Source organism: Melanerpes formicivorus, unplaced genomic scaffold (assembly GCF_026170545.1).
Source record: "Melanerpes formicivorus ecotype bairdi unplaced genomic scaffold, bMelFor1.0.p_v2 SCAF_31, whole genome shotgun sequence".
Taxonomy (NCBI): domain Eukaryota; kingdom Metazoa; phylum Chordata; class Aves; order Piciformes; family Picidae; genus Melanerpes; species Melanerpes formicivorus.
Window position 1 is genome coordinate 2,719,579 of NW_027142383.1, and position 26,763 is coordinate 2,746,341.

A 26,763-nucleotide genomic window follows, 5' to 3' on the forward strand; every position below is an offset into this window, starting at 1 on the left:
CCTCCCTGTTTCCAGGGACCTTTCCCTCAGCACCGGAGATCTGCAGAGCCCGCTTCCCACATATCCCATACCATGCACCAGCTGCGGGGAAAGTTGAACGCTACAATGGCTTGCTAAAGACCACCCTAAAAACCATAGGGGGCGGAACCTTTAAGAACTGGGAGAAACACCTAGCTCAAGCCACTTGGTTAGTAAACAGCAGAGGATCTGTGAACCGAGCTGGTCCTGCCCAGTCCGACATGCTGCAAATAGTGGATGGAGATGGAGTTCCTGTGATTGCTGAGAAGAACCTGCTGGGGAAGTCAGTGTGGATTTTTCCTGCTGCTGGTGGGGGCAAAGCAACTTGAGGGGTGGTTTCTGCTGAGGGGCCTGGTCACATGTACTGGGTTATGTTAGAAACTGGGGACATTCAGTGTATCTCACAGCGAAACGTAATTCTGGCTGAGAGGGCATAAACTCAGAGGGGGTAACACAGATTAATGTAATATAGTCACTGTATAATATCCAGAAGTTGTTCTAAGTTTTTTCTCTCCCAGTTTAATACCAACCTAGAGTCCAGGACTCAACATGAACACACCACACACAAGCACCAATCCAGAGGGCTCCTGCATCATCTCACCTGCACCTGTTCCTGATACCCCACAACAAAAGACTGTTCCTGTTTCCCTACAGCAATAGACTGTTCCTGATTAATTTTTTTCCCTTTCAAAGATAAAGACTGTTTCTTGGTTCCTGATTCTTCTCCACATCCCTGCCCAGCTCAAGCACCACCTACATCAACCAGCACCAGAGAGGGAGAGACTGCCCTGAGAGAGTGGCAGCTGGGATAAAGAAGGACTTGCATTGAGAACTCTAATACCAGATTTCACGATTGGATGAAGGGATTATGACAGGAGAGTGGAAGTGGAACAGAGGGGTGGACTCTGCTGGGTTGCACCCATCCTCGGAGGGGGAGGGCTGTGAAAGCCCTGCTCTCCTTGGGGATTAAGGAAACCTGATACAGGTGGACTTGGTTCCTTCCCCCCTGGAGGGGCTTCCCCCCCACCACATCTGAGTTAGTCTTTTCCACTCCCTCTTCCTGTCCAGCAAGACTATAAGGGGGAGGGGGGGGGGGGGCCATGGTGACCATTCGCCCTTTTTGCTCCAGCCTCGCCTGTACAAAAGGACCAAGAGCTGCTGCTTGAAAGAGTCCAGTGCAGAGCTACAAAGATGCTGAAGGCAGTGGAACATCTCCCTGATGAGGAAAGGATGAGGGAGTGTGCTGGGTTATTTCTCAGTAGATTTACCTCCTCTTTTTCCTTACCCCCATTTTTTCCCCTTTTTTCTTCCCTTATTTTCTCTGTTCTTTCCCTTTTCTTTTTTTTTCCCCTATCAGGAAAGAGGAAGGGGATGCGGGGGAAGAGTTCTCAGTCTTACCACCATCTGAGCTCTTAAATTCCAGTTAAGGCTCAAACCATGACATCAGTTTAACAGCAATAGGCACTTTTATAGCCTTGCACAGGTAATAAAATTAAGATGTTACTCAGACTGAACACTCCATTTTAATGAAATTTCAGAATTGGCTTAGTGAACTACCATAGAGACAAACTAACTATATGTGGTAGTTTTAGGCTGTACCTTTAAAATTTTCCACAGATCTTGAACAGAAAGTGGTAGAATGTAAATAAATTACCATTGGGTGTAAAAAGGAAAATAATAAGTTCTAAACAATCCCATTGGATAGATAATAAACATAAGGCTGGTAATATAAGCTGTCTTCTTTTTGGTTTCCTTATTCTGGTAGACACTAACTTGCTTCTGCTTGACCTCGCCTGTGTTCTTTGTTTTGGCTGAGTATCCTAACAAAATAACTCTTTGCTCTTTTCTCTTGTCCCTTTTTATAAATTGTAAATACCTGTAAATATTGTGAATCCTGTATATTTTGTACATATTCATTGCATTTCATTTTCAATTGTAGTTTTGCTTGTAAATAGAGCTTCATTTTCTTCCAAATGGACTGGTCTGGCCATTTAATGTTAGGGGGAGTTTTCAACCCACTACACTACACTCTTATTTGTAAGTATGAAATTCATTCCTAACTTCGAGACGTATAATTTTGAGAAACCATCAGCAATAATTTCATCTTTTCAAGCAATACACCATGGAAATAATAGAAGAAATATTTTAAGAAACTTCTGGGCACTAACATTCTTAATTTATCATGTCAGAAAAATGCTTTTATCAATTAAATTAAGAATAATGTAAAATATATTTAGTGCTTATCTGTGTATTTTCTTTAATCTGGCTAAAAATGTTTAATTGCACAACTAAAAAAAAAATCTAGGCGGTGGGTTCCCGTAAGGTAATTATGGAAAGAAATTTACCAACTAGCTGCTTCTCATCTCAAGTGGCAAACTGAAATCAAGTAAAAAAGTGTTCTTGCTCAAGTAAGTAGTCATCTGAACAGCAATTTAATTGTCATGTTTTAGGGTAGCAAATAAAAAAAGAAAATAAAGTATATCTTTTTGCAAAAGGAAAGTTTTAGCCTTCTGTAGGAGTAGAAATAAAACAAAGTACTACTTACATTCAAAAGCTTCTTCACTGTCATTGTCTTCTTCAGAACTGATTTCAGCATATTTTGGTTTCTCATTAACTGTGCTACGTTTACGCTTGTTCATTTTCACACGTTCGCAAAGTGGCATGGTGGATTCAATTTCTGCAAGGAGCTCAGGAGGCAACTCCTTTAACACTGACTGATCTATGCTACCTGTTAATGGAAAGCAAGAAGAGTAAATATGAACCTGAGGCTAAAAATAAGGGCAGAACACTACAGTCCTTTCTCAGGAACTTCTTACAGTATATCCTCTAATAAATAATACCACAGTTAGATATACCTGGATGCATTGGAAAAAGCTGTACCACACCAGGTTTCTTTTCCACAGACAAAACCAGACATCATCACAGAATTTTCATTACATTTTGAAACTACAATTAGTAGTTACTTATAAATGAGATCACCTGCCAATTGCTATACATACACAAACAAATCCTCCAGGAAATAATCTTTTGGATGATAATTCACTCTAATTGCATTTGCTTTATCACTAACATAACTTTCTAAAATTTATTTCCATTTTACACTAATATCTCATCTTCTAATCCAATATTGGTCTCCCCTTAAAAAAAAAAAGCAACCCTAACTGGAATTAGGAGAGTCTTAATATGAGAAAATAGCTTCCAGCAACAAAATTTTTAAAAAGTATCATATATCGCTGGTTTCACATGTCTCTATGCCAATAAAAACTGTCTATAAGCATCCTGTTTAAGTGCATTAAAAAAATATTTTACATAAAATATCCGATTTCTCAAACTCAGGGAACTATGCTTAAAGCAGAACGGATTAGCAAAAGTTGCTCCTCCTTTCCCCATGCTGTGGTCACTAATTTATTTGCTTTAAGCTATCATCCTTTGATAATCACCTGAAAACTTTACCTAAATTCTCAATATTGCTTCCAAAAATGCTAGAAAACATTTCACAGTGTGGTTTAATATTGTGCTGTGAAATTGTTATTCTTAGTGGTCTAGGAACATGATTGAAGGTAGGCAGAAGTATGACAGCATGCATAGATCAGTTCCTCTGTGTATACCAGCAGCTGACTGGATTCTAGCCACATAGTCATGCCTGAGCAGTGGTGTCCCCACACTAATACTTTGTGCTTCTTTGTACACCTATACAGTGTCTAAAGGGAGTTAGCTTACATTCAGCCCCAGACTAGATGAAAATTTGCATGTATGCTTTAAGACAGTTTCTACAGGTGAAATCAATAGAGGGCTTCAGATCCTGGGGTTTTTTAAAACACATTCTCAGTTTCATGGAGTGTTGGTAATTTAATTGAAATCAGTGAGACAACACAAAGCATAAAGCCTACAGCAAATCTGGCCAAAGACATTGCAAAAAATACACTTGTAAGTAAAGGAACAAAAGATGCTTAAAAGTTAGTTGCATTTAAACCAATAGGAGTATTTTCTAGAAATATATCTCTAAATCTCTCCTAGTTGTCATGGGTTGAGTTGAATCTGCTGCTATTCATACCATGCTCATGTCATGCCAGCTTCAAAATGAAAGTGCTGGCTGGAGTATTACAGGGCTTGAAGTTCAGATTGTAACATGAAAGGTATTCTGTTCCGGGTGCGGCTTTTGGTTTCTGGGTTTGGGGGTGTGGGTTACTTCCGCTTGGGTTGACATGAGATTGGGGGGGGGGGGGTGTTAGCTTGCTGGCTTCTGATTGCTGCTGTTTTCTGCATATAGGCTAAGGTAACTGTGCATTATGTTATCTCATTTATATTAAACTCTTTTTATCTCAACTCTTTGTCTCAACCCAGAGGTTTTTTTTGTGTGTGTTACTTTCACTTCTGTGTTGTAGGGAAAAAGGCAAGTTAACTTGTTACACTAGTCAACAATGAAAGGAGACATATTAGTAATGGACTGTATGCCTATTTTGGCAAGAGAGCAATGACCAAATTCTAATTCAATTAAATTTCAATTTCAGTTTCTAAACTATGCCTATTTCATGATGCAATTTTAAGATTGTGATCATTGCTTTAAGGAATTGTTAGAACAGAATTTCTATTGTGCACAAAGAACATCTCAGTAAGATGAAAGGTGATCTATTTTAAGAAAACTTTTTAAAACAAAGAAACAAAAACCCCAAGAATCAAAAATCACAGAATACTATTCTCTGACCTCCTAGGAATTCCTATTCTTGCTTTCCTAATTGATTTTGTTCCTGGAGTAGACCACTACTCAGTCTTTTTAAAAAAGTTAGTTACCACAGTGTTAATTAGAAATCAATGAAAAAATGAAAATACAAGTAGTTTAAATAAAATAATTTTAAAAGCCACCTTTATTTCCTTCTCAAAAGTTCCAAGTTTTCTATGTTCCCCAATGCTAACTTCAACTAATACTTAATTTGTTAATACTTAAACTGTTACAGATATTTCAGATGGGAGTATAAGCTTCCACCTTTATTCTTATATTAGGAAATAGCAAATCTTTCTTTATTCATGATGGGAACAGCAGAAAAGAGAATGGATAGATTTATTGTAAAATGCTCTGTAAGCCATCTATAAAGATTTTGTTGCTATCACAATGTTCCCTGGAACAAGTCTCCTGCATGCCCAGTTTCCTTAGCTGATGAGGACTGCAAATAATTAAATTTAAAAAGAGTTTTTACTCATGGAGTACAAAGGAATTAAGCATGACTGTACATACATGAACAATTGTGATACACAAGGAAAAGGACTCCTCATCCTATCTAAAGAAATTCAGTGATATTATATACTGTGAGACTCCAGTCAAGAGCTTGTTAATATTTCATTTTACTTTATTACTTATGTTGAGTAAGGGCAACCCAATCTTTACTAGAAACATCCTATTAAACTCATTTTTTTCTTATAGCTTAATACTACATAAAAAAATTACTATTTATTTAATGAGGATACAAAAAAATACATAAGAGAATCCAGTTCACCATAAGAATCCAATCAAAAGGCAACAGACATTAAGTTATAAAACCCATATTAATGCCTTTTTGGTTTAAAGGACAGTTTTCAAAAACATTAAAATAAGGGAAGGTGTGGGCCCCCTCAGAAAGGAAAATGGTGACATGGTCACAAGTGATGAGGAAAAGGCTGAGGTACTTAATAAACTTAGCACCAACAGAACCTTCACCTTGGACTTCTGAAGGGCGAACTTCAGCTTGTTTAAGAAACTTGTCTGCAAAGTCCCCTGGGTACCAGCCCTCATGAACCAAGGGGTTCATGAGGGTTGGACCTACTTCAAACAGGAGCTCTTGAAGGCACAGGAACTGGCGGTTCCCACATGCCGAAAGGCAAGCCGGCGGGGAAGGCGACCGGCCTGGATGAGCAAGCAGCTCCTGGAGGATTTAAGGGGGAAGAAGAGGCTGTATCACCTTTGGAAGGAGGGGAAGGCTTCTCGAGGTATGTTCAAGGAAGCTGTTAGATTATGTAGGAATAAAATTAGGGAGGCTAAGGCCCAGCTGGAACTGAAGCTGGCCACCACAGTCAAAGATAATAAAAAGCATTTTTATAAATATATTAACAATAAGAAGAAGGGCAGGAAGAACCTGCACTCCTTATTGGACCTGGGGGGGAACACGGTGACTGAAGACGAGGAAAAGGCTGAGGTCCTGAACACCTTCTTTGCCTCAATTTTTAACAGCAAGGCAGGAGGAGTTCAGGACGAGTGGCCTCCGCAGCTGGGCGATGGGGTCGGGGAGCACTGTAATGCCCCGGAAATCCATGAGGAATTAGTTCGGGACCTGCTGAGCCACTTGGATATTCACAAGTCCATGGGACCGGATAAGATCCATCCTAGGGTGCTGAGAGAGTTGGCAGATGTGCTAGCTAGGCCACTCTCCATCATTTTCCTCCAGTCCTGGCTCACAGGTGAGGTCCCAGATGACTGGAAACTGGCCAACGTGGTCCCCATCCACAAGAAGGGTCGGATGGAGGAACCTGGAAACTACAGGCCGGTCAGCCTGACCTCAGTGCCAGGGAAAGTGATGGAGCAGATTATCCTGGTGGCAATAACAGCGCACCTGAAGGATGGCCAAGGGCTCAGGTCGAGCCAACATGGATTTAGGAAGGGCAGATCCTGCCTCTCCAACCTGATCTCTTTCTATGATCAGGTGACCCGTCTGGTGGATCTAGGGAGGCCTGTGGATGTGGTCTACCTGGACTTCAGCAAGGCCTTTGACACGGGCCCCCACAGCAAACTGCTGGCTAAGCTGTCAGCCCGTGGATTGGACCATTACACTCTGTGCTGGGTTAGGAACTGGCTGGAGGGCCGGGCCCAGAGAGTGGTAGTGAACGGTGCCACATCCAGCTGGCGGTCGGTCACTAGTGGTGTCCCCCAGGGATCAGTGCTGGGCCCTGTCCTCTTCAACATATTCATCGATGATCTGGATGAGGGGGTAGAGTCAGTCATCAGCAAGTTTGCAGATGACACCAAGTTAGGAGCAGATGTTAGTCAGTTAGAGGGTAGAAAGGCTCTGCAGAGGGACCTCGACCGACTGGACAGATGGGCAGAGTCCAATGGGATGGCATTCAACAAGTCCAAGTGCCGAGTGCTGCACTTTGGCTATGGCAATCCCATGCAGAGCTACAGGCTGGGGTCAGAGTGGCTGGAGAGCTCCCAAACAGAGAGGGACCTGGGGGTGCTGATTGACAGCTACCTGAATATGAGCCAACAGTGTGCCCAGGTGGCCAGGAGGGCCAATAGCATCCTGGCCTGCATTAGGAATAGTGTGGCCAGTAGGAGCAGGGAGGTCATAGTGCCCCTGTACTCTGCTTTGGTTAGGCTGCACCTTGAGTACTGTGTCCAGTTCTGGGCCCCTCAGTTTAAGAAGGACATTGAAACACTTGAACGTGTCCAGAGAAGGGCAACAAGGCTGGTGAGAGGCCTTGAGCACAAGCCCTATGAAGAGAGACAGAGGGAGGTGGGATTGTTTAGCGTGGAGAAGAGGAGGCTCAGGGGTGACCTCATTGCCCTCTACAACTACCTGAGGGGTGGTTGTGGCTGGGAAGGGGTTGGCCTCTTCTCCCAGGCAACCAGCACCAGAACAAGGGGACACAGTCTCAAGCTGCACCAGGGGAGGTTTAGACTCGAGGTGAGGAGGAAGTTCTTCACCGAGCGAGTCATTCGTCATTGGAACGGGTTGCCCAGGGAGGTGGTTGAGTCATCGACCCTGGAGGCATTCAAGAGGAGATTGGACATGGCACTTGGTGCCATGGTCTAGTCATGGGGTCTGAGTTGATAGGTTGGACTGGATGATCCTCGAGGTCCTTTCCAACCTAAGTGATACTGTGATACTGTGATACTGTGAATAACTTCTTTACCTCAGTCTTCACTGCAAGGGCCTCTAGCCACACTCCTGATGTTATGGAAGACAATGCCAGGGACAGGGAGGAAGAACTGCCCATTGTAAGTGCAGATCAGGCTCGTGATCACCTGAAGAACCTGAAAGTGTTCAAGTCCATGGGACCTGACGGGATACACCCACGGGTACTGAGAGAACTGGCAGATGAGGTTGCTAAACCCCTCTCTATTATATTTCAAAAGTCATAGCAGTCTGGTGAAGTCCCCACAGACTGGAAAAGGGGATACATAGCCCCCATCTTCAAAAAGGGCAAGAAGGAGGAACCAGGGAACTACAGGCCAGTCAGTCTCACCTCTGTGCCTGGAAAGATCATGGAGCAGATCCTCCTGGAATCATTACTGGCTCAGAAGAAAAGTGAAGAGGTGATTGGGGACAGTCAGCATGGCTTTGCCAAGGGCAAATCCTGCCTGACCAACCTGGTTGCCTTCTATGAGTAGGTGACAAAATTAATAGATGAGGGGCGAGTAACTGATGTCATTTACCTGGGTCTGAGCAAAGCCTTCGACACTGTCCCGCACCACATCCTGGTCTCCAAACTGGTGACACATGGGTTTGATGGGTGGACCACTAGATGGATAAGGAACTGGCTTGATGGCCGCACCCAAAGAGTGGCTGTCAGTGGGTCCATGTCCCAGCGGAGGCCAGTGACAAGCGGAGTCCCTCAGGGATCAGTCCTGGGACCTGTCTTGTTCAACATCTTTGTGGGTGACATGGACAGTGGCATTGAGTGCACCCTCAGCAAGTTTGCTGATGACACCAAGCTGTGTGGTGCAGCAGACACGCTGAAGGGAAGGGAGGCCATCCAGAGGGACCTTGACAGGCTGAAGAGGTGGGCACAAGCCAACCTCATGAAGTTCAATAAGAGCAAGTGCAGGGTCCTGCATCTGGGTCGAGGCAATCCCAGGCACAAATCCAGGCTGGGCAGTGACTGGCTGGAAAGCAACACTGAGGAGAGAGGCTTGGGGGTACTGGTGGACAAGAAGCTCAACATGACCTCTCAGTGTGCACTTGCAGCCCGCAAAGCCAATCAGATCCTGGGCTGTATCAGGAGAAGTGTGGCCATCAGGTCGAGGGAGGTGATCCTCCCCCTCTACTCAGCCCTGGTGAGACCCCACCTAGAGTACTGTGTCCAGTTCTGGAGCCCCTATTACAAGAGGGATGTGGAGGTGCTGGAACGTGTCCAGAGAAGGGCCACAAGGATGATCAGAGGGCTGGAGCACCTCTCCTATGAGGACAGACTGAAGGAGTTGGGGCTGTTCAGTCTGCAGAAGAGAAGGCTCCGAGGTGACCTCATTGTGGCCTTCCAGTATCTGAAGGGGGCCTACAGGAAGGCTGGGGAAGGGCTTCTCAGGATCTCAGGTAGTGATAGGACTAGGGGGAATGGAATGAAGCTGGAGGTGGGGAGATTCAGGCTAGATGTGAGGAGGAGGTTCTTCACCATGAGAGTGGTGAAACCCTGGAATGGGTTGTCCAGGGAGGTGGTCGAGGCCCCGTCCCTGGAGGTGTTTAAGACCAGGCTGGATGAGGCTCTGGCCAGCCTGATCTAGTGTGGGGTGTCCCTGCCCATGGCAGGGGGGTTGGAACTAGATGATCCTTGTGGTCCCTTCCAACCCTGAATGATACTATGATACTATGATAAGACAAAAAAAAAATTGAAAGAGAAGATAGTTAATCTCAGAGTAGATAGTTAGTGGCCTATTGTAGCACTTAGACATACCCAAGTCGCTGGGGCCAGATGGGTTAAACCCAAGGGTACCGAGGGAGCTGATGGAAGCGCTCACCACGCCACTTTCCATTATGAACCAGCAGTCCTGGCTAAGTGGGGAGGTCCCAGCTGACTGCATATAGGCAAACATGATGCCCATCTCCAAGAAGGTATGGAAGTAGGACCCAGGGAACTATAGACCTATCAGTCTGACCTCGGTGCCAGGGAGGGTCATGGAGTGGTTCATCTTAGACTAGACTAGACTAGACTAGACTAGACTAGAATAGACCAGGTTGGAAGAGACCTTCAAGGTCATCGCGTCCAACCTATCATCCAACACCACCCAATCAACTAAACCATGCAACCAAGCACCCTGTCAAGTCTCCTAAACACTTCCAGCGATGGCGACTCCACCACCTCCTCGGGCAGCCCATTCCAATGGGCAATCACTCTCTCTGTGTAAATCTTCCTCCTGACCTCGAGCCTGAACCTCCCCTGGCACAACCTGAGACTGTGTCCTCTTGTTCTGGTGCTGGTTGCCTGGGAGAAGAGACCAACCTCTGCCTGTCTACAACCCCTTCAGGTAGTTGTAGACAGCAATAAGTCTTGAGTGCCATTATGCAGCATATGCAGGACAAAGAGGGGATCAGGCCCACTCAGTATAAGTTCATGAAGGGCAGGTTCTGCTTGATGAAGAGGATCTCTTTCTACAACAAAGTGACCCACTTGGTGAAAGGGGAAAGGCTAGAGAAACTGGGAGCTCATGGCTTGGATGGGTGGAGGCTTTACTGGGTTAAGAACTGGCTGGATGGCTGGACCTTAAGAGTGGTGGGGAGTAAAATCCAGTTGGTGGCTGGTCACTAGTGGGGTTCCCCAGGGCTCAGAACTGGGGCCAGTTCTCTTTAAAATATTTATCAATGAATAGCATGAGGGAAGGGGGAAGGGGCTGAAACCAGTCCCCCCAGGCAGGAGTCTGGGGGTGATAAGCTGGAGACAGGGGTGAAACCAGCAGCCCAGCTGAACTGCATGTACACTAATGCATGAAGTATGGGCAACAAACAAAAGGAGATGGAAGTCTTGTTACAGCAGGAAAGTTATGATGTAGTTGTAATCACAGAGACGTCGTGGGATGACTCACATGACTGGAGCACTGCAATTGACGGCTACAGGCTCTTCAGGAGAGAAAGGCAAGGGAGAAGGGGTGGAGGGGTGGCCCTGTACATCAGGGAGGCACTAGATGCCATTGAGCTGGAGAACAAAGATGATCGGGTTGAGTGCTTGTGGGCGAAAATTAGAGGGAAGACCAACAAGGCAGACATCCTGGTTGGAGTCTGTTATAGACCACCCAAACAGGATAAAGTAATTGATGAATCATTCTATAGGGAGCTAAAGGCTGTCTCAAGATCGCCACACCTTATTCTCATGGGCGACTTCAACCTGCCTGATATCTGCTGGGATCTCAACACAGCAGAGAGGAGACAGTCTAGGAGGTTCTTAGAGTGCATGGAGGATAGCTTCTTATCCCAGGTGCTGCAGGAGCATACCAGGGGTAAGGCTATGCTTGACCTCCTCTTCACCAACAGGGAAGGGCTGGGTGGTGATGTGGTGGTCGGAGGGTGTTTAGGGGCCAGTGACCATGAGATAATTCAATTTTCAGTATTCGGTCAAGCTAAGAGGGGTAGCAAGAAGACCTCCACTCTGGACTTCTGGAGGGCAGACTTCAGGTTACTCAAGGAACTAATTCAGAGGGTTCCTTGGGATAAAGCCCTTAATAATAAAGGGGTCCAGGAGGGCTGGACCTGCTTCAAGGAAGAACTGTTGAAGGCGCAGGAACAGGCTGTGTCAATGTGCCGGAAGATGAGCTGCTGGGGCAGACGGCCAGCCTGGAAGGGTAATGAACTTTTAATAGAACGAAGGGAAAAAAAGAGGGTGTATCAACTTTGGAAGAAATTTGAGGCAACCCACGGAATGTTTAAGGATGTTGCCAAATCATGTAGGAAGAAAATTAGGGAGGCAAAAACACATTTGGAGCTTAAACTGGCCTCTACTGTGAAGGACAACAAAAAGTCCTTCTATAAATATATTAATAGCAAGAGGAAGGGCAAGGGCAACCTCCACTCCTTGGTTGACATGGAGGGAAATGTTGTATCAAAGGATGAGGAAAAGGCAGAGATACTTAACACCTTCTTTGCCTCAATTTTTACTAGCAGGACAGAACGTCTTCCTGGCAGCTGGCCTGCGGAGCTGACAGAAGGAGCCAGGGAGCTGCACAGTTTCCCTATGTTCCATGAGGAGGTGGTTGGAACTCTCCTTAGCATCTTGGATCCCCACAAGTCCATGGGACCAGATGGGATCCATCCTAGGGTGTTGGGAGAGCTGGCTGATGAGCTGGCCAAGCCACTATCCATCCTTTTTCAGCAGTCCTGGCTCACAGGAGTGGTCCCAGAAGACTGGAAGCTGGCCAACGTTGTGCCCATCCACAAGAAGGGCCGGTTGGATGAGCCAGGGAATTACAGGCCTGTCAGCCTGACCTCAGTGCCAGGCAAGATCATGGAACAGGTCATCCTGAGTGCAATCACACAGCACTGACAGGATGGCTGAGAGATCAGGCCTAGCCAGCATGGATTTAGGAAGGGCAGGTCCTGCCTGACCAACCTGATCTCCTTCCATGATCAGGTGACCCGCCTGGTGGATGTGGGAAGGCCTGTGGATGTGGTCTACCTGGACTTCAGCAAGGCCTTTGGCACCGCCCCCCACAGCAAGCTCCTGGCCAAGCTGTCAGCCCATGTCTTGGACAGGAGCACGCTGTGTTGGGTTAGGAACTGGCTGAAGGGCCGAGCCCAGAGAGTGGTGGTGAATGGTGCCACATCCAGCTGGCGGCCAGTCAGTAGTGGAGTCCCCCAGGGATCAGTGCTGGGCCCTGTGCTCTTTAACATCTTTATTGCTGATCTGGATGAGGGCATTGAGTCCATCATCAGTAAATTTGCAGACGACACCAAGCTGGGGGCAGGAGTTGATCTGCTGGAAGGTAGAGAGGCTCTGCAGAGGGACCTCGACAGGCTGGACAGATGGGCAGGATCCAACGGCATGAGATTTAACACATCCAGGTGCCGGGTTCTGCACATTGGCCACAGCAACCCTATGCAGTGCTACAGGCTGGGGTCAGAGTGGCTGGAGAGTAGCCAGGTAGAGAGGAACCTGGGGGTACTGGTCTATGGTAGGCTGAATATGGGCATGCAGTGTGCCCAGGCAGCCAAGAGGGCCAATGGCATCCTGGCCTGCATCAAGAACAGTATGGCCAGCAGGAGCAGGGAGGTCATTCTGCCCCTCTACACTGCGCTGGTTAGGCCACACCTCAAGTACTGTGTCCAGTTGTGGGCCCCTCAGTTTAGGAAGAATGTTGACTTGCTGAAAGGAGTCTAGAGAAGGGCAACGAAGTTGATGAGGTGTAATGGGTTGGGGCAGACCCCCTCCCCTGGCTGGGGTGGGATGTGGTGGTCGGTGGGTCTCTAGGGAACAGCGACCATGAAATAGTTGAATTTTCAGTACGCAGTCAATCTAAGAGGGGCAGCAAGAAAACATCCACTCTGGACTTCCGGAGGGCAGACTTGAGGTTACTCAAGGAACTAACTCAGAAGGTTACTTGGGAAATAGCCCTTAAAAACAAAGGGGCCCTGGAAGGCTGGACGTACTTCAAGAAGAACTCTTGAAGGCGCAAGAAAAGGCTGTGCCAATGTGCAGGAAGATGAGCGGCCAGGGCAGACGGCCAGCCTGGATGGGCAATGAACTTGTAAAGGAACTAAGGGAAAAAAAGAGGGTGTATCATCTTTGGAAAAAAGGTGAGTCAACCCATAGAATGTTTAAGGAAAAAAATTAGGGAGGCAAAAGCCCATTTAGAGCTTAGACTGGCCTCTGCTGTGAAGGACAACAAAAAATCCTTCTATAAATATATTAACAGCAAGAGGAGGGGCAAGGAGAACCTCCACTCCTTGGTTGACATGGAGTGGAACATAGTAACAAAAGATGAGGAAAAGGCAGAGGTACTTAACACCTTCTTTGCCTCAAATTTTACTAGCAGGACAGAATGTCTTCCAGAAAGCTGGCCTGCAGAGCTGGCAGAAGGAGCCAGGGAGCAGCATAGTCCACTGTGATCCAGGAGGAAGTAGTTAGAGATCTCCTCAGCCTCTTGGATCCCCATAAGTCCATGGGTCCAGATGGGATCCATCCTAGGGTGCTGAGGGAGCTGGCAGATGAGCTGGCCAAGCCACTATCCATCATTTTTCAGCAGTCCTGGCTCACTGGAGAGGTCCCAGAAGACTGGAAGCTGGCCAACATGATGCCCATCCACAAGAAGGGCTGGTTGGACGAGCCAGGGAATTATAGGCCTGTCAGCCTGACCTCAGTGCCAGGCAAGATCATGGAACAGGTCATCCTGAGTGCAATCACACAGCACTGACAGGATGGCCAAGGGATCAGGCCCAGCCAGCATGGATTTCGGAAGGGCAGGTCCTGCCTGACCAGCCTGATCTCCTTCTATGATCAGGTGACCCACCTGGTGGATGTGGGGAGACCTGTGGATGTAGTCTGTCTGGACCTCAGCAAGGCCTTTGACACTGTCCCCCACAGCAAGCTCCTGGCCAAGCTGTCAGCCCATGTCTTGGACAGGAGCACGCTGCATTGTGTTAGGAACTGACTGGAGGGCCAAGCCCAGAGAGTGGTGGAGAATGGTGCCACATCCAGCTGGCGGCCAGTCACTAGTGGTGTGCCCCAAGGATCAGTGCTGGGCCCTGTGCTCTATAACATCTTTATCGATAATCTGGATGAGGGCATTGAGTCCATCATCAATAAATTTTCAGACAACACCAAGCTGGGGGCAGGAGTTGATCTGCTGGAAGGTAGGAGAGGCTTTGCAGAGGGACCTCGACAGGATGGACAGATGGGCCAGTGTGGCCAGGCAGCCAAGAGGGGAAATCGCTTCCTGTCCTGGATCAGGAACAGTGTGGCCAGCAGGAGCAGGGAGGTCATCCTGCCCCTGTACACTGCACTGGTGTGGCCGGTTGACGTTGCCCCCTTAAGAAAGGGAATATGGTGGACGGAAGTTGGTAAACGGAAGGAATAGTCTAAACTAATTTCATTGGACGAGTGGGAGGAAGCACTTCTGAGCTGGGACTATACTGGACATTTCCAGCACTTCTCAGTCAGTCTTGCTTCCGCCTCTTCTTCAGGCAACAGCTTATCCTTCCAAACCCACCACAACTGGTTAGGCCACACCTCGAGTACTGTGTCCAGTTCTGGGGCCCTCAGTTTAGGAAGGATGTTGACTTGCTGGAACGTGTCCAGAGAAGGGCAACGAAGTTGGTGAGGGGTTGGAAACACAAGCCCTATGAAGGGAGGCTGAGGGAGCTGGGGTTGCTTAGCCTGGAGAAGAGGATGCTCAGGGGAGACCTCATTGCCCTCTACAACTACCTGAAGGGAGGTTGTAGACAGGCAGAGGTTGGTCTCTTCTCCCAGGCAACCAGCACCAGAACAAGAGGACACAGTCTCAAGATGCGCCAGGGGAGGTTTAGACTGGATGTTAGGAAGAAATTCTTCAGAACAAGAGTGATTGCCCACTGGAATGTGCTGCCCAGGGAGGTGGTGGTGCCTCCGTCATTGGAGGTGTTTAGGCGGAGACTTGATAGGGTGCTTCCAACCCGGTCTCATCTCGTTTCGTCTCGTCTTCCCTTCCCTTCCCTTCCCTTCCCTTCCCTTCCCTTCCCTTCCCTTCCCTTCCCTTCCCTTCCCTTCCCTTCCCTTCCCTTCCCTTCCCTTCCCTTCCCTTCCCTTCCCTTCCCTTCCCTTCCCTTCCCTTCCCTATCAGTAAGTTTGCAGATTTCTCTAAATTGGATGGCATTATTGATTTGCTTGAGGACAGGAAGGGTCTACAAAGGGATCTGGCCAGGCTGGAGCAACGGGCCAAGGTCAATTTTATGAGGTTTAACAAAGCCAAGTACCAGGTCTTGCATTTAGGTCACAACAACCCCATGGATGCTCTAGGCTTGGGGCAGAGTGGCTGGAAAGCTGCCCAGCAGAAAGGGACCTTGGTTCAGCTTTCTGTTGGTTGACAGCCAGCTGAACATGAGCCAGCAGAGTGTGCTCAGGTGACCAAGAAGGCTACCAGCATCCTGTCCTGGATCAGCAAGAGTGTGGCCAGCAGGATTAGGGAAGTGATCATGCCCCTGTACTGGGCACTGGTGAGGCCACACCTTGAATATCCGGTTCAGTTTTGGGCCCCTCACTCGAAGAAGGCCACTGAGGGGCTGGAGCAGGTACAGAGAAAGGGAATGAAGCTGGGGACATCCTGTTCCTGCACCTTTAAGACTTCCCTCTGATCAGTGTCCAGCCTTCCTGGACTCCTTGGCCCTTCAGGACCACCTCCCAAATGGGCCAAAGTCTGCCCACTGGAAGTCCCAGGTGGCAGTTCTGCTGACTCCCCTCTTCAACAACAACTGAGAACTCTGTCATTTTGTGATTGCTGTGCCCAAGATAGCCCCCAACTGTTACATCCTCCACAAGTCCGTCTCTGTTCACAAACAGCAGGTCCAGCAGGCACCTTCCCTAGTTGGGTCCCTCGCCAGCTATGTCAGGAAGTTCTCTTCCACACATTCTAGGAACACCAGGACTGCTCCCTCTCTGCTGTGTTGTTTCTAGCAGACATCAGGGAAGTTGAAGTCCCCCACAAGAACAGGGGCCGGCAATGGTGAGACTTCTGCCAGGTGCCTATAGAATATTTTGTCTGTCTCTTCGTCCTCTTTGGGTGGTCTATAACCGACTCCCATCAGGATCTCTGCCTTGTTGTCCTTCCCCATGATTCTTACCCATAAACACTCAACTCTATCATCACCATCATTAACCTCCAGACAATCAAAACGCTCCCTGACATACAGGGCTATGCCACCCCCTCTCCTTCTTTGCCTGTCCCTTCTGAAGAGTTTGTAGCCTTCGATTGTGGCACTCCAGTGGTGCGAGATACCCCATCACGTTTCTGTGCTGGCCACTATATCACAGTTCTCCTGACAGACAATGGCTGCCAGCTCCTCCTGTTTGTTTCCCATGCTGCGTGCATTAGTGTAGATGCACTTCAGTTGGTCTAAAGGTCTTGCCACCCTTTTGTAGGGAGAGGTCCTAATATCTACGTGGCTGTTCTCAGGTGCTCCCGTGGTTACTAACCCATCAATAACCCTTGTGTCTTTGCTGCCACTTGGGTCTCCATTCCCTACCTCAGACTGCCAGACCTTGCCAGCACCTCATCCTTCAAACACCAGTGTGCTGCCCTTCAGCTTAGTTCCAGCCAGCCCAGTTTTGTACCCTTCCCCCTTCCAATCTGGTTTATTTGGGTCATGTCCTGTGAGTTTAATGTGAGGAGTTTACTTTTTTTCCCCAGATTGTTTGGTTTTGAGGAGGTAAAATCCCTGTTTTCACGGGAAGAGATCTTTTTCCATGTTGCTGTTCTCCTCTCAGTTGTATGTGTCATCATAGAGGTTGGTGGTAAGTTCCAATTTGGAAAAAAGCAAATTGATTCTATTCTTTGTACAATAGCAAAGCTGCAGAGAACTGAGACTCTTCTCCGAGAAGTGTGATGCTGGACTTTCTTTTAACAAACAAAGAAGGCGAGGTCAAGGATGTTAAGGATCGAGGCAGCATTGGTTGTTTGGACCATGAAATGATAGAGTTCAGGCTAGTTAGGGACAGAAGCAAGGCAAATAATAAAATGTCTACCCTGGACTTAAGGAGTGCCAACTTTGTCCTATTCAAAGAACTACTTAAAAGTGTACCATGGGCTAGGGTTCTAGATGGTAAGGGGGTCCAAAAGAGCTGGTTAATATTCAAACACCACCTTCTCTGAGCTCAAGAAAAATGTATACCCTTGAAAATAAAAATCTAGTAGAGGAGGCAGGAGACCTGCATGGATAAGCAAGGAACTGCTGGAAAAATTCAAATGGAAGAGGGAAGCCTACAATAATTGGAAAAAGGGTCTGGGCAGTTTGAAGCACTATAGAAATACTGTCAGAGCATGTTGAGATGCAACAAGAAAGGCCAACGCTCTCCTGGAACTAAACCTGGATAGAGAAGTGAAAGGTAACAGGAAGAGCTTCTTTAAATACATCAGTAGTAAAAGGAAGAATAGGGAAAAAGTGGGTCCATTGTTCAGTGTGGTGGGAGCCCTGGTGACAGACAATGCAGAGATGGCAGAATTACTGAATGGCTTCTTTGCCTCAGTCTTTACTTCTCAGACCAGCCCTCAGGAATCCTAGACACTGGAGGTAAGAGAGCAAAACTGGAGGGAGGAAGACTCTCCCCTGGTCAGTGTGGATTGGGTTAGAGATTGCTTGGATGGCATAAAAATGCACAAATCCATGGGCCCTGATGGGGTGCATGCATGAGTGCTGAGGGAGCTGCTGATGGTGTTGCTGTACCACTTTCCATCATTTTTGAAAGATCATGGAGAACAAGGGAGGTGCCTGAGGACAGGAAGAGGGCCGATGTCACTGCAGTCTTCAGAAAGGGCAAGAAGGAAGACCCAGGCAACTACAGACCAATCCGCCTCACCTCCATCCCTGGTAAGGTGATGGAGCAGCTTGTTCTGGAGGTCCTCTATAACCACATGGAAGAAAAGAGGATTATCAAGAGTAGCCAGCATGGATTCACTAACGGGAAATCTTGCTTGAGTAATCTGATAGCCTTCTATGAACGCATGACCAAATGGATAGATGAAGGGAGAGCAGTGGATATTGTCTATCTTGACTTCAGCAAGGCTTTTGATACCATCTCCCATAACATCCTCGTAGGTAAACTCAAGAACAATGGGTTAGATGATTGGACTGTGAGATGAGTTGGTAACTGGCTAAACAACAGAGTTCGGAGAGTTGTAATCAGCAGTGCAGAGTCCAGTTGGAAGCCTGTGGCCAGTGGTGTTCCCCAGGGATCAGTGCTGGGTCCAGTTTTGTCTGGATGTGTTCCTCTGTGACCTGAACTAGATTGCATGGTCCTGCTCTGGCGGGGGGGGTTGGACTTGATGATCTCTTTGGGTCCCTTCCAACCCCTGACATCCTGTGATATCTTCATCAGTGACCTGGATGAGGGCATTGAGTGCACCCTCAACAAATTTGCTGATGATACAAAACTGGGAGGGGGGGCTGACACCCTGTCAGGCTGTACTGCCACCCAGCAAGATCTGGACAGGCTGGAGAGCTGGGCAAAGGCAAACCTCATGAAGTTCAATAAGGCCAAGTGCAGAGTCCTGCATCTGGGGAGGAATAACACCAGGCATTGGTACAGACTGGGGGTTGTTCTGCTGGAAAGCAACTCTATGGAGAAAGACCTTGGAGTCCCAGTGGACAACAAATTATTCATGTGACAGCAATGTGCCCTTGTGGCCAAGAGGGCCAATGGCATCCTGGGGCACATCAAGAAAAGTGTGGCCAGCAGGTAGAGGGAGGTTCTCCTCCCCCTCTGCTTTGCCTTGGTGAGACCACACCTGGAATACTGTGTCCAGTTTTGGGCTCCCCCGTTCAAGAGAGACAGAGACCTGTTGGAGAGAGTCCAGTAGAGGCTATGAGGGTGATTGAGGGACTTGAACATCTCTGCTATGAAGAAAGAATGAGAGACCTGGGGCCGTTTAGTCTGGAGAGGAGAAGGCTGAGAGGGGATGTGATCAATGTCTATCAATATCTGAGGGGTGGGTGTCAGGATGAAGGTGCCAGGCTCTGTTTGGTGGTGCCCAGGGATAGGACAAGGAACAACAGGTACAAGCTGGAACCCAGGAGGTTCCACATCAACACGAGGAGACAGTTCACAGTGAGAGTGACAGAGCACTGGAACAGGCTGCCCGGAGAGGTTGTGGAGTCTCCTTCACTGGAGGCTTCCAAAATCCATCTGGTTGTGTTCCTGGGTGATCCTGCTTTGGCAGCAGGGTTGGGCTTGATGATCTCTGGAGGTCCCTTCCAACCCCTACCATTCTGTGATTCTCCAAAATGAGTCTGTGACTTTTGAAATAATGTTAATGTTTCACACTAGAAAGATTGAGCTAGCTCTCTAAGAGGTGGGCATTGTCACTTGCATTCCAGGGAAGAGTGCAAAGATAAGCTTTAGTTTTCCTTCAGAAATACTGCCCTGTGTACGTATAGTGGTGCTGTGCGTCACATCATTTTACATACTCATTTTCATTTGTCAGTGAATGGTGGTAGGCAGACAGCTACAACTGTATTTTTCTTGTAACAAGATAACCTAAAATACATAGCACTTATTTAGGATATTTTAAAATATTTAATTTGTAAGGAATTAAAATATACAGTGATTGATTATCCCATTTCGTGGGGCTTTTATGTTTGGCTTTGGTTTTTCCCCCCCCCAACATATGTAAAACTCTCTGTGACACTTCAAATAGAACTTATCTGCACTTTATAATTCATCCCCTTGCTAGAAAAAAGGGATACTTCATTGTAAATTGTTGCAGTTGAACAAATTACAAAAATAAAGTGCTTAGCATGCAGCTGTGTAAATTCTATTTGTCATAGGCTGAGTATTTGCTGCTGCTGGAGCAAAGTATTATGGAGCTTGAAATTCAGATTGTAACATGGGAGGGTTCCTGTTCCAGTTGCTGGTTTTGGGTTCCGGGTTTTGGGCATTGGCTCTTTTTCTGCAGGGATGGTGGTTGTGGTGAAGGCACATTATGCCCAGATACTGAATCTTGTCCCAGCATGTGGACAAGTCCCCCCTCCGCCAGGAGGAAGACAAAAGCCAAGGCATTAGCCAGGCCAGCACGCACCCAGTGCATGCAGTGCTCGTGCAAACACCAAGTATGGGCATAATTCTAGCTTCACGCTTTCTACAGGCTGAAGCCAGTTGTTTATGAGAGTGCCCATTGGTCAAGCCCAGCCTCGAGGAATCTATAAGTATCACCCCAGTTGGTAAACAAGTTGCCCCCTCTTTCACTTTGTGCTTGCTCGAGAGAGCAACTCTTGAGCTGCAGCCTTTGCCATTGAGCTTATTGTTGTTAGCTTCTGTTATACGTGCACGCATACTGAAAGCCTCTGCATCGTGAGAAGCACGGAGGGAGGACCTTCGCTGCGCCTGAGGAGCCCAGCATCGCTACAGCCAGTCGTACCGACCGGGAGAGCCCACCGTGCCACCGGAGGACTGGACCAACACCCGAGGGTAAGATCTGCCCAGTTGCCGGGGAGAAGGGACTTGATCGAGACCGAGTCCACGTATGCCTAGCCCCGCCGTAGCGGGAGAGGAGCCGCCGTGTGCCGCTCTGAGCCCTGTGAACCTCAGGGAAGACTAAAGCATTGTTCGTGCCTATACTGCACCGAACCCGGGACCACTCCGAGAGTCCCGCTGTTCCTTTAAGCTCAGTAAACGAGAATCCGCCGCCTAACGCAGCCGCATTCTCCCCGAGGCTGTTTGCATCAGCCCCGAGAATCGCCGTGGTTGGGCCGACCCCGTAGCTTTTCCTGCTGCCGCGTCGTCCGAGCCCACCTACCGGCAACCATCGCCCCGCCCTGTCGTGCGAGCCGACTCTGAGGGCCGACCCCGACCAGGACCGATCCCTGTTGTCTGGAGGGAATCGACCGAGTCCTGAAGGGAACCTGCTTCTGTGCTAAGCCCAGGTTCCATTATTCCCTCTTCCCTGATGTGAAGGAAGGAGACTGTAACCCAACACCACCGTCCAACTCAACTAGGAACCAGTCCAGCAGCAGCCGTCTGCAAGGACCCCCACCTGGCGACAAACAACAGCTACAGAATGTCTTCCACGTGCTTTCCATCCACTAGCACTCAGTTCAAAGTATACGCGCCTAGCAGAGTAAGCGCTGACTCACAGAAAGATAATAATATTGCTGTGTGTAGCCAGAAGCCGCCCGCGTCCCGCCGAATCGCCATCTAGTGGCCAAGCGGCAGAACTGCGCCCTTTGTTATGTAAATAAAAATGGTCCATAGATAGTTCAATTAAGTTCTAATCATAACACTAAGCCACTTGTGGAATGTATTTCACGAACGTGCACTAGAACATGTATATAAGTTGGTGATTCATTGGTTATTAATAGTTTGATAATTAATAAAAATAATATTTTCATAATTCATATTCCATATTCATAAATTTAATAACCTCTTCACCACAGTGGTGTGAGGGGGAGGGATGTAGTGGTTTAGCTCGCTGGCATCTGCTTGCTGCTGCTTTCTGCTGCACTTTTTCTGCAAATACACTAAGGCAATTGTGCATTATGTTATCACATTTATACTAAGCTCTTTTTATCTCAGCTCTTTGTCTCAACACAGAGTATTTTTGTGTTACTTTTCCGTCACTTCTGTGTTTGGGGGAAACAGTCAGGTTAACCTGTTACAGTGTGTTAACCTGTTGCACTATTAAAACTAAAACCAAATAAGTATGACTGAGTAATCTAGTCTTCAGTTTATTTGTTGTTTTATCTTCTTGGTCAGTTGTGGTTGTTTATGTATCTGCAGCATATGAGCCACAGTTCGCCTTTGCCTTAGCAACAGCTGGGACAATAGTACTGTTTGAATTCTCTAGTAGAAAGTTTTGTATTAAAGCCTCAGAGATATCGAGGGCTACAATTAGCCCTCTATTCCACAGTAGTGAATTGTACATCATTAAGAAGATGGTTGTCATTTGGAGTGAAGTGCCTGGAGAATAAAGTACAAAGAAGATAAGCAGAACATCTGTAGGTTGTATACAGGCAGAGATGGAAGGATTCAGTGTAGATTGTCTTGGTGTGACCCTGTGAGGGCTGATCTAACTTCATGGAGCAGTTCTTGGGCCTTTTCCATATGCCTGTAATGTAGTCAGGTTGTCAGTTTAGTCAATAACTTGGATACTGTGTCCCTGGCCAAAAACTCACTTTTATTTTAGATTATCGGTTTAGAGATATGTTTATAGGATGCATGAGTGTTTTTAATTAATAAAGTGATATATGCAAATTTTACAAATGAATTCACTAATGGGAAAATGCATTTTTTGCTGTTTTAGTCATTAATTGATGAGCAATTCTCTCAAATTGGGATGTGTGACTTACTCTTATAAATAATGAAAAAATATTTGTCGTATATTAATGAATAGCAAAGTAGGGGCAGTGCATTTATCCTCTCTGAGATTTTACTAAGCACTTCTTTGAAAAAGTAATTTTAAGAGCACTTTTTACTGTGTAGGGGTTTTGCTATATTTTTTGTTTGGAAGTTTCATTATCTTCTTGCTTTTGTAAGTGTGAGCTTGTATAGGTGATACAATTTGAATATGCTTTCTGGAAAGGCTACATGACTTCTAGGGTAACTGAAGTTGGAAACAGGTTTAACTAAACCCAAATAAGCTGCCCTTACAGTGAGACTTAGATTTCTGCATTTATTTGATTTTATTTTTAATATTCTACTTAAAAATTAAAAAATAAAAACTTTTAATCCTCTTTCATTAGTAAAGGTTTACTCATCCTTCCCCCTTCCCACCCTCACCTCAATTTGGAAATTGGCTTTAATCACTGTCATAAGGCAGCAAAGAAGCTACATTTTGAAAGACCCCTCCAGGGGGAAATAATTAAATAAAATCTTGTCCTGTTTTATTTTGGTGTATTGACAGAAGAGGTTGGTTGGGTGGAGTGTATGAATGAGGCTCTTTTTCTAGTTTGTGTGTTATAACAGATTTCTAAATGAAAGCTTTGCAAGTGTGTGAAGTAAACAGGATACAGCGGCTTTACTCCCTTTCTCACCTTGAAAAATATGAACAAATTTTTTCAGCCGAGTAAGTTTGTGGGAGAAGACTTGATTTCTGAGGAGACATATATATTTATTGATTTGCAATAATTTCATTGTTTGATTTACAATATTGTAGTGTTTGGTTAAAAGTATTTATAGATGAATCTGAGGTCTTTTCCAACCTTGTTGATTCTATGATTTAGGAATGATGGCTTTCAAAGTGTTTTACTAACATAAGTCCTGGGAAATCTTTTGGCTGATAGGAAGATGTTAGCATCTTTCAGTTTTAGCATAATAGGACAGATAGCTCTGCATGGATCTTTTTCTTTCAATATACCTCTTATTTCCTTGGCATTTGGGGAAATATGGATTAGCATATATGTTGTCTTGTTTGCTTGTATTTAGTTTTAGCAATAATGTGAGCTAGTGTGAACCTTCTCTCTGTATGGTCTGTTGTATGTTTTTCCATTATATTCTACTCCAAAGCAAAATAAAAATAATGTATGATATCTCTGATCAAATTTCTACAAAAGTTATGTCAGTAGAAATATTTAGATTGACATTTGAAAGCAACATTGATATTTGTGGAAGAAAATCAACTCAAAGTGTGATAGACCTTAAATTAGGCTGTAACTGAAAAGTTTTAAGTAACAGTTTAATGGCATAAAGCTGAAAGACCGTAGTTCTGTTATTTTAAAATAAAAGCTGTTTAAATTGAGGTATTTTCTAAGCTATGTCCACTTAGACAAATGACAGCTTTCTGTGAAACTTTCTAATTAAAAAAATAATAATAATCTCACTATCAGCTATCTGAGGGAGAGGATCCGCATAAATTCACATAAGAAGATACAGGAGATGGTTAAGACTTTTGGACTAGGTTCAGTCATCTTTGCACTAATGTGGATGTCCTGGTTTTGCTGGGACAGAATCATAGAATCGTTAGTAGTCCTGAGTCAGCCAGGGGCAGCTGACATGAGTTGGCTACAGGTGTATCCCAGACTATAAACAGCATGCTCAGTATAAAGGGGAAAGTTTGCTGAAGTTAGGCTCTTCCTGCTTCTCCCTGTCCCTCGAGGGGCTTGCTTACCATTCTGCTCCTAAGGACTGCTTTCCCATTTTTTGTGACTGCTGGGCTGGGTATCACTTTACATTAGCATTTATATTAGTTTTGCTGTTTGATTAAATTTGTTTTCATTTCAACCCATGGGTTGTCTTTTCCTGATCCCTCTGCTGGGGAGGTATCACAACGTAACAGATAGTTTAGCCCTGGATATGGTTATATGTAGACAGTGGATTTTTTGGATATTCCTTTAGCAAGCAAAAATTGATTGTTTACCAGATGTGAATTTTAAAAATGCAGGACATGGAGGGTTAAGATGCCTGTAGTTCAGTTTGTCACACCTCATCCGTAACTATCTGTGGTGGGTTGAAAATCCCCCCCCAACATTCAATTGTCAGACCAGCCCAGTTGGAAGTAAATGAAGCTGTATTTACAAGCGAAACTACAACCTGCAATGAAATGCAATGGATATGTACAAAATATACAGTATTTACAGGTATTTACAATTTCTAAACAGCACAAGAACCCCCCTGGCCAAAAACCAGGGGAGCTAATAGCTCTCCCTTCCATGCTCCCCTCCTTACCCCCCTGGACACAAAGGGTCAAGAGAAAGAGCAGAGAATTGTTTCTTAGTACTTAGCCAAAACAAAGAACACAGCCAAGGTCAACAAGCCAAGCAGAAGCAAGTTAGTGTCCCGCAGAGCGAGGAAACCAAAAAGAAGAGAAAGATAGCTTACATTACCAGTCTTATCACAGTATCACCAAGGTTGGAAGAGACCCCAAAGATCATCGAGTCCAACCTGTCACCACAGACTTCATGACTAGACCATGGCACCAAGTGCCACGTCCAATCCCCTCTTGAACACCTCCAGGGACGGTGACTCCACCACCTCCCCGGGCAGCCCATTCCAATGACGAATGACTCGTTTGGTGAAGAACTTTCTCCTCACCTCGAGCCTAAACTTCCCCTGGTGCAGCTTGAGACTGTGTCCTCTTGTTCTGGTGCTGGTTGCTAGAAGAGACTGACCCCTTCCTGGCTACAACCACCCTTCAGGTAGTTGTAGAGAGCAATGAGGTCACCCCTGAGCCTCCTCTTCTCCAGGCTAAACAATCCCAGCTCCCTCAGCCTCTCCTCAAAGGGCTTGTGCTCAAGGCCTTTCACCAGCCTTGTTGCCCTTCTCTGGACACATTCAAGTTATGTTTGTTATCTATCCAATGGGATTCTTTAGAACTTATCATTATTTTCCTTTTTACACCCCATAGTGATTTATTTACATTCTACCCCTTTCTATTCAAGATCTGTGGAAAATTTTAAAGGTACAGCCTAAAACTACCACACTATCTACTGTGGTTTTTATGTCAGGTTATAGAGCTTCATATCTTCAAGACTGCCACATCTAAATTTCCTTAGGCTAAAAAACATTACTATATGTGTCATGACTATATTAAGGCCACTTAGGGGAAATTATGGCAGTAAATGAAGTATAACTTTATAGGTGAATTTTCTAGTTTCTTGTACTATAAAATTGGCAGTTCAGTTATAAAAAATTGACAGGGTAGTACTTGGAGGGCATAAAAGCCATTAATATAAGCTTTTGTGGATAACATGTTGTGGCTTAACCCCAGTCAGCAACTAAGCACCACACAGCTGCTTGCAAACTCTCATCCTCCATCATGGGTTTAGATAAAAACAATTTAATAGTTAAAAAGGCATAAAGAAAAAAAAATGTAAGGAAAAGAGGGGGGAAGAAGACCCACAGAAAGAGAGGAAAGTAAACCCTAAGAAAGACCATTCCAGTGCTTTATCAGCACCCTTTGTCTAGGCATCGTACACAGCTTGCACCTTATGGATCTTGAAATTGGATGACTGATATTAAATTATAAAGAAAAAAAAAAAAAAGAAAAAGCCTTTTTCTCTTTTTCTGCCTACTGGTCAAGATATTTCAGTTACTTCTGGCAGAAATCCTGACAATTGGATAGCAGTTGTTTGTTGTGGAAGTTAACCAAGAGTTAGCTTTAAAACCAAACCAATAAAACCCAGTGAATTGCAATACACTGTTTTTGGGATATGGTATACAAACTGATATTTTTAAAGAATGTTTTCTTGCAATTTGATGGTTAAGCTTTGCCTTAACCATATATTTTGGATTTAACTTTGAGTTTGCTATTTGCTTAATCAGTCTCACTGAATTCTTATGGAACGTTATACCTTAGACAAATAATACTTTTATCTCCAAAACCCTTGGTGGTATTTAATCTAGGCAGTTTCAAAGATTCTCTCAAGTTTTACAACTGAAGATTGACTTATGTCTGTA

The 26,763-nt window shown here is 45.8% G+C and overlaps 1 protein-coding gene across 4 annotated transcripts in view; it reads right to left on the reverse strand.

Annotated features, from left to right (window-relative positions):
- Positions 1-26,763, reverse strand: part of NIPBL (NIPBL cohesin loading factor) — a 302,820-nt gene that overhangs the window by 113,297 nt on the left and 162,760 nt on the right. For all 4 annotated transcript variants that reach the window (XM_068155385.1, XM_068155384.1, XM_068155381.1 and 1 more), the window contains one exon: positions 2,564-2,746. In XM_068155385.1, coding sequence (XP_068011486.1) covers positions 2,564-2,746 — 183 coding nt within the window. The remainder of the gene's footprint in view (positions 1-2,563; positions 2,747-26,763) is intronic.